This window comes from Lottia gigantea (assembly GCF_000327385.1).
Source record: "Lottia gigantea unplaced genomic scaffold LOTGIsca_17, whole genome shotgun sequence".
Classification (NCBI taxonomy): Eukaryota; Metazoa; Mollusca; class Gastropoda; family Lottiidae; genus Lottia; species Lottia gigantea.
In genome coordinates this window covers 747722-763239 of record NW_008708133.1, presented here as the reverse complement: position 1 = coordinate 763239, position 15518 = coordinate 747722, and the positions used below count along the sequence as shown (strand labels likewise).

The 15518-nt window shown below is 33.1% G+C and overlaps 1 protein-coding gene across 1 annotated transcript; it reads right to left on the bottom strand.

The window, feature by feature from the left end:
- Window positions 1-1831: 1831 nt before the first annotated feature.
- Window positions 1832-15304, bottom strand: LOTGIDRAFT_231046 (hypothetical protein; the record flags this gene model as incomplete). The annotated part of the gene is made up of 5 exons (XM_009051595.1): window positions 1832-2367; window positions 3058-3817; window positions 7524-7621; window positions 8392-8692; window positions 15121-15304. The coding sequence occupies 4 exons, from the start codon at window positions 15302-15304 to the stop codon at window positions 3756-3758; spliced, it is 645 nt and encodes a 214-aa protein (XP_009049843.1). The 3' UTR covers window positions 1832-2367; window positions 3058-3755.
- Between the last annotated feature and the right edge of the window lie 214 nt (window positions 15305-15518).

Here is a 15518-nt window from a genome sequence, read left to right as displayed (position 1 = left end):
AAATATCTTCAGTAAGTACATATGTTGATATAAGGTGCTCCTTATCATCCATTAAGTGGACTGTGACCTCTTGTTTTGACGATTCTCATTTTTGGAAAACGTCTTTGTTTGGAAGATAGTCTTTTAACTTGGATGCTGCCATACCTCTTTTAATGGTATTACGAGTTTGGTAGGACAAATGTTTTAAGTCTGTCAGTGATATGTTTTGTGTGGAATGCCTTTTTATACGCCCACATGAAATGAGGGGCGTATATTAGCGTCACCCAAGTCCGTCGGTCCGTCCACAATTGCTCATAAATACTCTACAAGGCACAATTCTTGACTGATTTCGACTAAACTTGGTATAGTTGTTTGTAATCACCCTAGGATGAACCCTATTGAATAATCGATAATTATTTAGTATGAGTTATTGCCCTTGTTTTTTTATCTCTTTAAAACTCCAAAAGGCACATGGATTTAGACGAAACTTGGTTGGTGTGAGTGTTTGTTATCACCAAAAGATGAACTCTATCGAAAATCAGAAAAATCAAAAAATATTTAGTATGAGTTATTGCCTTTGTTCTTCAAAACGGGTTAAATTTTTAGCTCGTAAACGCCCTAGAAGGTTCAATTCTTGACGGATTTTGTAAAACTTGGTGTGAGTGTTCGTTATCACCCAAAGATGAACACTATTGAAAATCAGAAAAATAAAAAAATAAGTAGTATGAGTTATTGCCCTTGTTCTTAAAAACGCATTCAAGTAAACACACTAGAAGGCCCAATTCTCGACAGATTTTGATGAAAGTTAGTAATATTATTATATATGACTGAAGGTTGAATATTCCATACTGATAATTGTTACTGTACTGCCAAATATTTTTATTTAAAATCAGAACTGCCAGTTGGCGTATATTACATTGCCGGGCAACAATTTATTGCTGCTTGGTGCTGTACATTTTTGATGTTCTGCATAACATTGTGCAGGTACCAGACTGTTGTTACGTATTCCAGAGTTGGCCAGATCCAGTATAGATTGGTTGGAACATGTTTGTTTCTAGGGATTTAAACGTCCTTTTTTATACGCTCACATCTCTCTATGTGGACGTATATTGTCGGCACCCCTGTCCGTCGGTTGGTCGGTCGGTCCGTTGGTCCGTCCGTCAACATTTGCTTGTAAACGCTCTAAAAACTAGATTTTTTGATGGAATCAAATGAAATTCGGTATGTGTATACATATTCATAAAACGAAGATCAAGTTCGAATTTGAGCTATTTTCGACCTTTAGAAGCAGAGTTATTGCCCTTGCCCCATAATCTTGAATATGCTATTACTCTCTTAGTTTTCAACCAATTTTGATGAAACTTAGAATAGATGTTTGTTTTTACCATCCGCATGCCGTGAAGGGCGTATATGGCTGTGGTCCACTATCTTTACCATTCCAACCAACCTATTGGCTATCTTGATGTTGTTACTTTTGTGGGAACTAAACTTGAGGTTCTCCTAGATTGCTACTCTCATATATTTATTCTATTCTTGGTTCAGTTGATGTACGGTTTGGAGTGTACTTGTGTTTCCTGTTTGTTGAAGATTTACATTTGCTGCTGTTAAATTCCATCTTGCAGGTAGTTGGCCAGTCTGTTCGTTTGACAATGTATTCTTGTATCTTGTTAATGTCTTTGTGAGACTGGGGTCAAACAGTGTTATGAAAGGGGTCATTATTTTTACGAAAGAGATTGGAATGTAAAATGAGAAAGAGCCAATGTGAACACACCAATGGGCGAAAATTGCGGCGTCTACAAAATAAATATCTACTTTTCATGAACCCCACAATCAAATATTTTAAACTTCAATTATCATTAGCACCTTTATTTCCACTATCACCATGTTTCAAACAGATTTATATACACTATAGCATACAATATAAGATTTATATATCCGGTTCAAGTTTTCGTGTTAATTTTGAACATGTACTTTACGTCTGAAATCAATTTCTCCGAGTCCAATTCGGAAGCTTTCCTTTTTATTGACTTTTCTCATGTTGAAATGATACATTCTTCCTATAATTTTATTATATATGTAACTGTTGAAGGTGATTTTTGTGGAATTAGCTCACATCTTTTAGTTAAAAAGATATATTTTATTAACGACGAAAGAGATACGTAAAAGAATTGGCTGTTAAGCAATGAAGGAATGTATCCCTCTGAATTGTTAATGTTACGGTAGAGTAGAAAGGTTTTTCTGTAATTTCTTGATAGTGAATGCTTGAACCCAATGGAAAAGGGAGAAAACGGGTATATTTGTGAACATCCAATACTGATTAGCTCAAATCCGTCATGAAATCTGCTATTTGGCGGTATCTTTCCATTCTTTTTCTTTTCTTTAATTGATCTGTAAAAGGAGAAAAATATTAAGATTTCAAACCGACATCTCTATGGAGTGAGCAGGGAATGGCTCCATTTACAAAGCAAGCCAGTTTGGATTGTTTGCTACATGAGAAATAGTTTTAAACATATTGAAAGTCATTTCCCCCTTAGAACTTTTTCCATGATTTTTTTTCATCATCTAATGTGAAATTTTCGATTGTATACAATGTATTTTTTCAAAGGAATTAGAATTTCTTGATCATCGTTGGAAAAGAAATAACCATTTCATTAAACGTTGGTCTCTGAAACTATTACTCTTTGGCATTATTTTTTTGGGTACGTAACCAGCAGGTGGAAGATTTTTATTTATTTATAAAGACTGTCCTTATTTCCATTTTAACATTCGGCCAGTTGAGTACCCTTCAAAATCTAAGGTAAGGAAATCCAAATTCAGTGGGACTTAACTTCATTTGAGGACAACACAACTTTCTACATATCGGGTCACAAGTGATTGTTATAGAAATACATACAAGGTATTGGACGGACTTGGCTGTTGGCAACCAGTTTGAAATTTAAAACAGAGTTAACACCCATAACTCAAAATATTAAAAACGCCTAAGGTGCTTTAGTTTTTTAGTTACCATTTTTTTTTATACATATATAAAACTAGATATGTCAAGTATGATTAATAAATGAGGATCAAGTGAGAACCTACCAATGAAATTATCGTTGTGTAAATGCTTTAGGTCCTTGATTTTTCAACCAATTTTCATAAATCTAAGATCCTATTTTTTCTCGTTATCACCAGTGCCTGTTTAAGTCACACCTGACCATCACAATAATTTGGCCAAGGTGTGTAGGCGGTTCAACCGTAGGCTACATGATTAATGAATAGAGTAAATAAATCCATGTCAAGCTTTATTTAGTACACGATATACATTAATCGATAAGAAACATCCAATCCAAACAAAATTATAAATATATTATTACCATTCCTTATCTATAATGTAATGTCTGATTATGTTGAAATGATGTCCTTAAAAGTTTATGATTTTGTAATATAAATCTGTATTGAAACCTGTCTAAATCCTTTCACAACACTAGTAATTACAATAAAGTATCATTAATATGTTGCTGCCGTTTTCTGACCGTTGTGGAATACCCCTTCCTTAAAGTAAATAATGTGATACTTCTGATATCGAAAACACATCTCAGTGATATATATTCATAAATTTAATAAAAGTCTAAAAAAAAAAGCTGTATTTTCAGCTGATCACTAATGTTTTTTGTTTGATTCTGTAAAAGCACATTGGTTTGATTTTGAATTCAAACATTGAAAAATTCTTCCGACAACCAGGAGCCATTCCAAACCATCACTGCCACAAATCATTTTAGATGAACTGCTCTCAAACATTAATTAAACATTTCAAGTTGTGTTCTGAACGCTTTCATTTGTGCTTTGTATCTTCTCATGTCTGAAATATAAAAAAAACATATTATTTGTTACTGATAAAGTATAATGTGTTTTGAAATCAGAATTCCTGTAGATCAGGGGTTTTCAACCTGAGGGTAATTTTGTAATTTTTGTGTGGTAATGAGGTAGTAGTCTACTAGTTTGGAAATTATAACTGAAGTCGTTATTTTCAGTCAGACTATATTCTCTGACACGAAAAAGACTGCAGGGAAAACCTAAGAGAAAATTACGAAATAGTAAGGATTTATAAGGGAAAAGGAAGGTCATGCAATCGACCAAAGATCCTAAAAGGGGTAATAGAAAAAAAAGGTTGAAAACCCCTGACACAAAGGTACCAAATATTTTGCATTTAGACAATTTAGTTACAGAATATGTCTTTATTTGATAGAGGCTACAGTTTGATATATTTTGTATGAAACTTGGTATGCTTATTGATTTGATCTTGGATGACTATTCTGATAATGGATCAATGATTTCGGGTAAAACCACGATATTTAAAACGAGCTTGAACAGACTTAATCTTTAAGATCTGATGTTGCATGCATAGCCTTCCAAAATATAGCACTCAATACGATCGCAACGTAATTAATTTGTCCACAAATTATTGCAGTAATTAACAGTAACTGGAGAGACTAGAGTTCTCTTTGAGATTTTTTATTTTGAGGAATAACTTTTTTTACCACATTTTTGAAAATATTTTGGTATATTCAGCATTAATATTAACCTAATTCATTAGGTCTGATAATCCAATCGCTTGCAGAACGTCGATTGCTGTGGACAAAGACTTTAAAGGGCAATGGCAGCGCAGCGTTGCTTGCATCAACTGAATTAAGGTTATATTATATCATGCAATTAAAATGTTAATATTTAAAAAGTGTTAAATTGATTACATTACATACATCATGCAAAATATAAAATACAATCAAATTATACATCGTATGTGTTGTTCATCATTGATAAATTCATAATTAGTAAATGCAATAATATATAGTAATTTACAGCCAAATTCAGATCATGATAAGTTTTTAAGCATGTTTTATTTCTAGTACCACCCTTCAGGAGGAGGATATTTTCTTTTAGATCCACAGACATTATACATTGGTAAAATTGGACTTTTCGTTCTCATGCCATCCGACTCAGGCTATATTTTGTTAAAACGTAGGAAACCATACATGCTTCATCATGCAAAATAGTAGGTATGTGACATAATTATAGCGATATCAAATAAATTGTAGATGGGACACCATGCCTTTGATTTTGAACAATCTTAATATATACACTCTTAATAAATTCATATGGACTCAACAACGATGGTTATGTGTTCAGTCCAAAGAATACTGCCTCCGGCCCAAACACCGGCCTCATCGAGGCATTCATTCGTCAGAATGAGCGATAGATGGGATAGACGGGACCGTCACATGAAGTTCAGTTTCCTTGATTGTTTTCGTAGTAATGACTAATGCGTATTATAATCTGAATTTTACAATAATTGTTTACACCGAAAGTCTATATAGTTTTAAAAATACACATACGTGCTATGTGGTCATTTCTAAAAGAAACTGCAACTACATGGAGGCTATTCTAATAACAGGTAATAAGCAGGACTTCTGATAAAAAGTAATTATCAATATGAATACATACCTTTAGGTTATCAGCGGTTAAATCATTCAGTGTGTTGGTAATATAAGCTATAAGATTATACGATTAAGAAGCTGTTTGTGTGTTTGTTTATGAATACCATTAGATACGCAGCGATCTAAGAATTCTGAAGGGCTCGCGTTGGTTGCAGGCACAATGTATAAATTCAGATTTTGAATTTCAAATTGTTTCAAATGTTATCAATGAGATATTTTGATCAGACATCTTAACTCGGGCAATTAAATATAAACTGTACCATGGAACTCCTGCCTTTTCATCTGGAATCTTGAATGGATTTTTGATTGAGAACCGGACGCGTTTTTTTGTTAATCTGAAGAAACGTCTAGTCGAAATTACACCAAACAGCATTCCAGTCTAGTAACTATTGCAGATGCTTCAATGTGGCGATGCTTGTGTCTAGAATCTCTTATCTCATATCTCCCTTTTACAATAAATAGTGACGGTTGTGGCAATTTTAGGAGAACTCCCATTGTAGGAAGCTAACTATAAGCTCTACACATTTAGTATTCAACATATGAAATGGGTTTCACTCCAAAGGGTACTGGAGCAATATTATCGAATATAAATATCGAGTATAATTTCATTATAAGTCATTACCCAGTCACCTTTTACACATATAACACTATTTTAGTAGGTTATCAACATGCTTTGTATAATAGTTTATCACAATACAGATTGTAATTACAACAGTAACACATACACCTATAACTTCTTAGAATGGACATAAAATTTCAAATCTCAAACCTGACCAATAAGAGTATATTATTATATTCACAAACAGGTGTCATAACTAAACAGTAGAATCATCCCTGTATGTGACGATAAATCCCTTAAACTAAATATTTATTGAAAAAAGTTTAAAAATATTTACCGTTTTTCAAAATTTAAATGTAGTTTTATAGATAATTACTTAGTTTTATAGATTATTAGGGTTTTCTATTGTATAGTTATGACAACAGGTAAGTCCAGTGATGATCAGAGACCAGGTTTGAAAATTAAAATTTTTGGGTCATCTTCGTGCTCCGTAAGCACTGGTATGGTTACTAAAGGAACATGGGTCTTCCTAAGAGGTAGTATTCCTTTAAAAGGAGAACAGATTAAATAGGAATTCTATCCACTGTTACAGTGAATATTACTAGGAATATTTTCCTTTAAATTATTTTTGTTATCATTATGTTATCGATATTAATTAATATTAATAAAAGGTAATGTCCAGTACAATTTCCATCCCATTTAATTAACAAGATGACTTGAAAATAGGATTGTGGCATTAATGACTTAATTCTGCGTTCTATGCCACACAAATTGCAAAATGTAGAGCGTACATTTGAAAATTGTGGAAGTTTCGCCATGCTTTTAACATGTGTTATATTCGTTTGCGCCCCCAACTGTACCCCCACTTTATTTGTATTTTAAGCCCCAAAATAGAGTTGACGCATTTTGATTCAGTCTCTACAGTTGACATCCCCCACCCCCATAACGGTGTTATATACTTCAAATTGTCCAAAATACCCAAGCTCTATTCAGAATATTAATTGTCTTGGAAAAACCATAATTGACAGTTCTGATGAATCACAATGATGCGACACTGCCTGTCAATGACGTGTACATTAATATTAATAGAACATCAACAAATTAAGGTTATAGCATGCACGTAATTTAATGTTCTTGTTATTATCTGTTAACCTTACATGTATGTGCACATAATATATTATCATCATCCGTGTCCGGTTGTCTGCTGCCTACAATCGCTTGTTAAATGTTTTGGTTTATCAGTCGATTCGTATAAAGCCCATTTTTAGATGTAAACCCAACAATAATGCCAACTTATATCCTCTGACTGTCATCACTTCTGAATTCTCGCATTTCAGTTAAGGCCTATCACCATCTACCAAAACGTCATCGATAATAACGGAATAAATTTGAAATGCTTACGATTTAGAAGTGACGACAGTTTAAACTAGATTTCTATGGTACGATTTCATTTCTGAAATGCCATACGTAACTCTTCAAACAGGTAAATATAAAAAATAAACTTATATACGTACGGTGTTGGAATGCAATATAATCTAAATTTCTGATTGGTTGCGATTCGGCTCTATACCATCTCCTTCGTCTAACATCGGGATCAGGGGTAACATAAGCCCTGTTAAAATAAATCAAACATTTAAGTTTCACGTAACAATGATTTCAAATGAAACTCCATGAGAGAATAAACCCTCGTGTTATCGTCAGGTTGTTGGGCTTTCTTTAGCACAAGGTATCTTCCTAAATATGTTGAAGACAATCACAACATCATTAGAACCCCAAATGCAGTTGAACAAGATCGGATATATTGTTGACCATCACAGGCTTTTAAGTGATGCCATCGTTTACATCTAATCGGGATCAATCCCTGTTTTGTTGGAGTGTTGGGCCATGTTATTCGACTAAATAGTATATATGAAGATAGCTTGCCTAGCAAGGTAATATACACCCCAATTGGCAGCTTTGATAAAAATATTTGGCAGTACAATAACAATTAACAGTATGGATTATTCATTTACTTCTTTTATTGGGTGATAATGAACAATATTATCAAGTTAGGTCAAAATCTGACATAATTGTATCTTCTGGGATGTTCACGGGCTAAAATTGAACGCGTTGTCAAGAACAAGGCCCATAACATGTTAAATATTTTTGAAAAGGTTCATCTTTGGGTTAAAATAACAATTTCAGCAAAGTTCATCAATTTATCTCAAATATTGTGCCTTCTTGTGTGTTTACAAGCTAATAATTGAACACGTTTTCGAGGTGAAAACCCCACTATTCTTCGGGAATAGAAAGTCTTTACTTTTCAGTTGTTAACAGTCACATGTGCCATGTCATTAACTCATTCAAATTATTACATTTCAATCTCACACAACTTCAACTTACACAATTTTAACAAATGGTCTTTTTATTAAATCAAATTCTGATGTTGGTGGATACCATATACCAGTTAAATTAAATTTCAGTTCTCTATCAGAATTGGCCACAATAGCATCATTACCCCAGACACTGTTATAACAAGACAGGGCTCTGGATATTTTGTAATTGTCAGGATTTTTTGGTAACCAGTATCCGAGTGTTTTTATTCCCAACGCTGCTGTCGAAGAGTTTTTAGCCGTTTCTGGTACGTGCACATAAGCATCGGCAATAATTGGGCCGTATGCATGTATTGTCTGGTATAATTCCACTGAAAATATAGAACCAAATAATTAAGAAGCTTAAACATATACAACCATACAACAATAAATATTCAAAAGTATTTTTAGATTAATCAGAAAGTATATATTCCTGATGATTCATATCACAATATGCGTTTAATGATTAACAAACTGTAACTTGTGTCATTTGTGTTATGTACAATTCACAAAGCATTTTAGCAATTGGTTCAATTGGCGAGGCTCTAGTTACGATACAGGTAGGATAGAGTTACGAATATTCGACTGGATTCGTCTACGAATTAGACAAGAATATGTGCGATAAGGTATGAATAAGAATGAATTCTTGACGGTTCACGATAATTCTTGAAGTGTTCTCTAGCTATAAAAATACGCCATCCATGCTTGGACACCAGTTTCAAAATAGATGTTCAACGTAGAACAACTTTATTATTGGCCCTGGAATGAGTTAATATTTCATTACGATTCAGTAACGATGCTTAGAAACTTTGAACCGCCCAAAAACGTTTGCCGCGAATTACCGATTGCTTAAGAATTGTAACAACGAATCGGTTTCACGATCTAATAACGATTCAATTGCGAATCCTAGAATTTATGAATTCGTGGTCTCTGTGGAATAGTAGCATTATCAAGCACCTAAATCGTAATTTGAATTAGTGCAATATTCTCTTGACAACACTCCAAAATACTCCATAAAGATCCTAATTGAAGGATACCATAGCTATCAAGATGTTGATTGAAAGATATCATGGCTAGCAAGATCTTGGTTGAACGGTATCATAGCTATCACGATCTTGGCTGAACGGATTCATAGCTATAACGGTCTTGATTGAAAGATATCATAGCTATCGAGATTGTGGGATATCTAGATCTTAATTGAAGGATATCATAGCTATCAAGAACTTGGTTGAAGGATATCATAGCTAGCAATATATTGGTTGAAAGATATCATAGCTATCGAGATCTTGATTAAAGGATATGATAGCAATCAACATCTTGATTGATGGATATCAAGATCTTGATTGAAGGGTATCATAGCTATCAAGTTCTTGGTTGAAGAATATTATAGCTAGCATGGTCTTGATTGAAGGATATCATAGCTTTCAAGATCTTGATTGAAGGATATCATAGCCTACAAGATCTTGGTTGAAGAATATCATAGCTAGCAAGATCTTGGTTGAAGAATATCATAGCTAGCAAGATCTTGATCGAAGGATATTACGAAATGCGTCTAATAGACTGCAATAGCCACCTTTTCAGACGCTTGTAAATTTGATTTCGATTTGAAGAAGTAAAAGTGGTAACCATGCAAAGGTAATGTTATGTATGTGTTTTGTATGTTAATTCAACACTACATGTACTCTTTCCTCTGTGTTAGACTTGTCAACAGAATTTTGTTCCGTTTACATCATTCTTCCGGTTCACTGCGTAATTCGAGTCAAATATTTTCTAGATTTGATAATCCGACATAATATTTACTCTGACCTAAATTCTGCCTTAATCATGTCTATATATCATATTAACATTGTTTTAGTTATATTTGTCCTGAAAAAGAAATGAAATATTTCAGGTGTTTATTATTTCTATGTTTCTGTCACACTTAGTCACACTCCCTGTCCGTCACACTCTCTGTCCGTCACAGTTCACCATTAGGTTGTATTCCTTTTTTTTTTGCGTAATTTAATTAAAGAAGTGAGCTTATTGCTTATTCCATAATATTGTCTTGCGTTTGTGACATGCGCTCCTCACTTCATTTAAGTCTTGTATTCGCATTACAGGCTTGCAGGTATCTATTAACAGTAGATGATTGCATTTCATTCAAACGGAGAAAAACTATGCAGATTCTAATGAATAGTAAGTAAGTAATATTCTCAAAAGCTATCAGACAGATAACAAAGTTTAATTTCATTCAGATTAACAAACTTTGGCTACTAGTTATGTATCCGGTTACAGATCTGTTCAAGTTTCATTTTTAGCTCAGTTTCAATGAGACATTTTAATGATCGCGATTATTAAAAATAACGTGACGATTATATCATATTTATGTTTTTAAATGGTACAATCTCTAGATATACTAACTCACTGATTCAAATGAAAATTAGTTATGCTCTATAATTATAACACATTAATATCACCAAGGGAATGTCCCTTCAAAGCATAAAGTAAACAACAATAAAAATGCTAAATTGACAATTAATTCATAATTAAAATCCTTTTTTTTAGTATTTGGATAATTTAGACTATAGAATTTGAATTATTGTAAAGAGGATTTTAGACTTGAAAAGTGAGACCCTTTTTACTTCTATGTCCTCTGGTGGTGTTGCTTTGGTAGCTTGTAACTAAGATATTGTTTTTACACTGTTGATGTAGAAATGTACAATTTCATGGTATGTTTATACATTTTTCTGAACATTAAACTGAATGTGTGAATTAATATTGTATATTTCAAAATATTTATATGAAAGTTGCAACGAAAAGTTGAAAATTATGCCAATGGTGAAAATATTTTTAAATTGAATAATTTTTGAAGAAATAAAGTCCAATGGACGTTAATGGAGTACCAACATTGGTTACACATTATTCACAAAACCTATTGTTGTTGAACGCCCGAAGAGTCAAACCTTTGAAGTCATTAATTTCTGTATGACCTGAGACAGCTGTGAGTTTTTGAATTAGTTAGATTGGTAACTTTAACCCGAGAACGGAAAAACTACTATTTCTTTACATAGTAACTTAAGTTCATGCGAATCCTTCCATATGGACTGCGATTTAGATGTATATGTCGGCTTTTCTTCCTGGGTTTCAAATTGGAAATAAATTGAGATAATTTTCATCCTATTTTCTTGCCTTTGATGGAAAACTCTAATAAGATGAGTGGCTCTTTGTCATATATACATAAGATTTATGTAGACTTGCTGCGCAGTAAAACTAGATATACTGATAATAAATTTTCGTCAATAGCATCAACAAATTCATCAGGGATGTAAGGATATTTTGCCAAGAGCCTATTAAACAATTTAATAAAAAACGGAAAATACTGTATTACAATGATGTCCAGCGTAAACGTACACACATTTTGACGAAATTAAGGTCATTCATTTTTTTTTTGTGATCTATTCAAGTGACTAAGACAAATGAACAAAAACTTATGAATCGTCAAGTGAAATTTATGGTTTTCGTGAAATGAATGGTCTAAAAATATTTTTAGAGGTTAAGGTTCAAACGACATAAATATGTCAAGTTTTCATGAAGGATAATGCTACTGTCATGAAGTTGAGGATTGGTGAAATATTTCATTTGATTTAACTGATTTCTTTCTTTAATCTATTTTTTTTATAAATTGTCCGATAAATACACGAGAGCACATTACCCACCTGGTGGTGATCTCTTTTTATAGGTTTCTTTCTGAACGAAATCTATTAATTATTAAGTACATTCGAGTCTGAGAAATTCTAAATTGGAATTGTCTATTCTAAGCATCCTACTAAAAGATTTTGACCCTAGGAATCTTTTTCCCATTTATCTTTGATCTATATAGAAATGAATAAGTTTTACTTGCCCAACTTCAATAGGGAAGCAGGCTGAAAATAGGTGAGTTGTCTGAAGACATGAAACAGACCCGTCTGGGGGTAAGTATATACTTGTAGAATTCCGTTTGACATGAAACCGTATTAATGTATATACATATATATATATACTTGTAGAATTCGGTTTGACATGAGAAAGACCGGTCTGAAGGTAAATAATATGTAATGCAGTTCGATTTGTCATGTAACAGTCCAGTTTGGAGTTTTATAGTTTTCATGTGGAATAAGGATTGACATGCAAACAGATCATACTTCTTGTTGATAGAAACATGTTATATATAAGGTTTTGTACGAAACCGACCGGTTTAATGGTAAAAATATACATGTTTAATTAAGTTTGATATGAAAACCGACCATTTTGTAAAAAAAGGTTTTAGTGTGGGGGTAAATATTTACATGTGGAATTAGGTTTGAAAAAAGATCTTACTTTTTGTAAATAGAAACATGTAAAATTAGGTTTGACGTAAAAACAATCCAGTATGGTATATTCATGTAGAATTAGGTTAGACATGAAAACCGACCAGATTGTTTGGAAATAGAAAGATGTAAAATTGTTAAGTTCGACATGGAACTGTCAAGTATGATGTAGAATTATGTTTGATATGAAAATGTATCAGTATATTGTAAATATGCACGTGGAAGTGGATTTGACATGAAAACAGGTCAGTATTTCTATAAACTGGACGTTTAGAATGTCATGAAGAAAAAGATTAAACCTTAACTCTGACTTTTTAAAGGTGAAGTTAATGAGTTAATGGGTGTGATGGTTGGTTTACCGTCAAATACAATATTTATGGGGACATGTAGTGGAGACAGGTCACGATTCTAATCATATATCTACTGTCAGTATCTCGTAATACACCCTTTTTATGGCCTATTACTCTTCATACACTTGCTCTTATTTCCAAACTGTTTAACAGATTGTCAGAAGTTTTCATCTAAACCCTTGACAGAATCATTTCACAACATTTGTTATCTCCCAGAAGAAGTACGTGGAGCTTTTAAGTCAGAATTAACAGAACAGAGACCGTAATTCCAATCGAAGGTATACATAAACACTTCTTTTTCGGTAATGTGTTCCCAGAATGACAGGCATGCTTAATGAATCCGGAATGGTTCTAAGTTTATCCTTTACTTGCTCTATACCTAAGACGAACCCGCAATAAAACCGTTAAACCATTTATTCAAAACTATGAAAAAGATTTGAAATATCTCCCTGTCAAATAACAAATTATTTTGAGATTTTGAATTTTTCTTGATGCTTCACTCTCAAGTAATAGTAATCCTTTCCTGAATGATTTTCATAGATAATTGAACTTTTTCTGAGACGTCCAGTCAGAACTTTTTTGGCGCTACCACAACCTGGACGCGCTGGTGATAATTACTGCTCTGCAACTCAGCTGTATGAATTTTCATATTCTCGAATCTCTCTGATGTGCCAGTAGGGAAAGCTAATGGGGACCATATTTCAGTTGATGGTGATAAGACCATAAACCAGTTCATATGTATAGGCAGACGAAAGCCTAAGACCGAGAAAAAATAAAGATTGCGATGACTTCCAAAGATGGGGAATCATTGTAAAAAAAGTTGAAGTATCACACCACTTGCATCTGAGCTCTATAGCAGATATTTGAGAGGATGACTTTGTTGACCTAACGTTCCCATTTTTGGTTATTCCAAAGCAGATGGTCATCATGTGCTGGTTGATGGATGTTTTTGAAGATGCTGCAACGGCATCACTATTTAAATTCAAGGAAAGGAACATCGTGTATCGCATCAAAACAAGTCCTTGCAATGGCACAGTTATTGTATCACATCTCTTTTCTAAACCACTAACGCTTCTCCTACTAGGCTGAGATTTACAGCTTGTTCTCTAGCCATTAGATGTGCTATTCAGGTAAGATATGATATGCAAGTTGTGCTCGTAATGATGGTTTTCTAGCCTCGAGCAATGGTGCATGGCTTATCAAATCTCTGAGTTGTGACGGAAGTTGACATTTATAGTTTTACGTTCCAAAGTAATGTATCTTGTTTCTACACCTTAAAGATCTGGATAGTTTGGTCTTTCTTTTCAGTATACATGTATTATAGTCATATTGTTAGTATAGACAGATTATCAGCTTGGACAGATTGGTTTCAAAATAAAATTTTCTTTTGATAAAAGACGCTGGTATTATATATAATATTAGTAATAATAATAACAATTATTATGTACCTTATACCACTTCTTGTATTAATTCTAAAATGATATTTCCTTTTTCTCAATGACTAGACTTATGTGAAAAACTCATTCAAAGTTCTAATTAAATTATATTGGTTGATTTTATTTTGTTATATCTATGACCTTATATGCCATGGCAGAATTATACTAAAGTAAATCCTCCTGGATTATGAACTATCATTTCAAATTAAAAGGATACTACCTCTTAGAATGGACATGAAATTTAATATCTCAAACTTGGTCAACAACTGGTGTATATATTCATCAGTTGGACTCACCAAGTACCATGACTAAAGAATACACTCCCCATATAAAACAATACATCTATTAAACTAAATAATTATTGAAACACTCTTCTAAGCATGTTTCAAAATTACTTAGTTTAACGAATTATTACTTAGTTGTATGGATTTATTAGATTCTAGGGGAATTCTTTTGTAATGTTATACTAATTTTCAAAAATTTCAATTTTTAGGTCATCCTCAGAGGTGGTATACCTTTATTAATTTGAGCTATAACAAGTAAAAGTTGAAAAATCACCAAGGTTCAAATTTCAGTTCAATTCAGATGAATCAGATTCCATAATGTTTCAAAATTGAAATAGGGATCTCTTCATATTATCAGCACCTACCTTGTAATGGATGAGCTCTTCGATAAAAACTGGGACGAACTTTTAATCGATAGAATCTTCCACGGCTGACCTGTGGATCCTTTGTACATAATTCCTCTGGAAGTGATGGTCCAGTAACTGCAGGGCCGTATTGTCCTTCTAATGTTGGTAAAAAGATAGTGAGAAAAACAATAAAACACCACATGATAGTTTCCAGAACAATAAAATAAGCAGCGATTAAATCTGTCCCTAGTCGTCAAGCGTTAAATATTCAGAGGAAACTGTAGCGATGTTACTAATATGTCAGTTTAGACGGCTGCTTGTAAAAGTTTATTATCGGATGACAAGTAAGAAAAGAAAGAGATGTACCAGAGTCATTTATCATCTCCATCTCTGTCTGACATATTTCGTAGTTCATG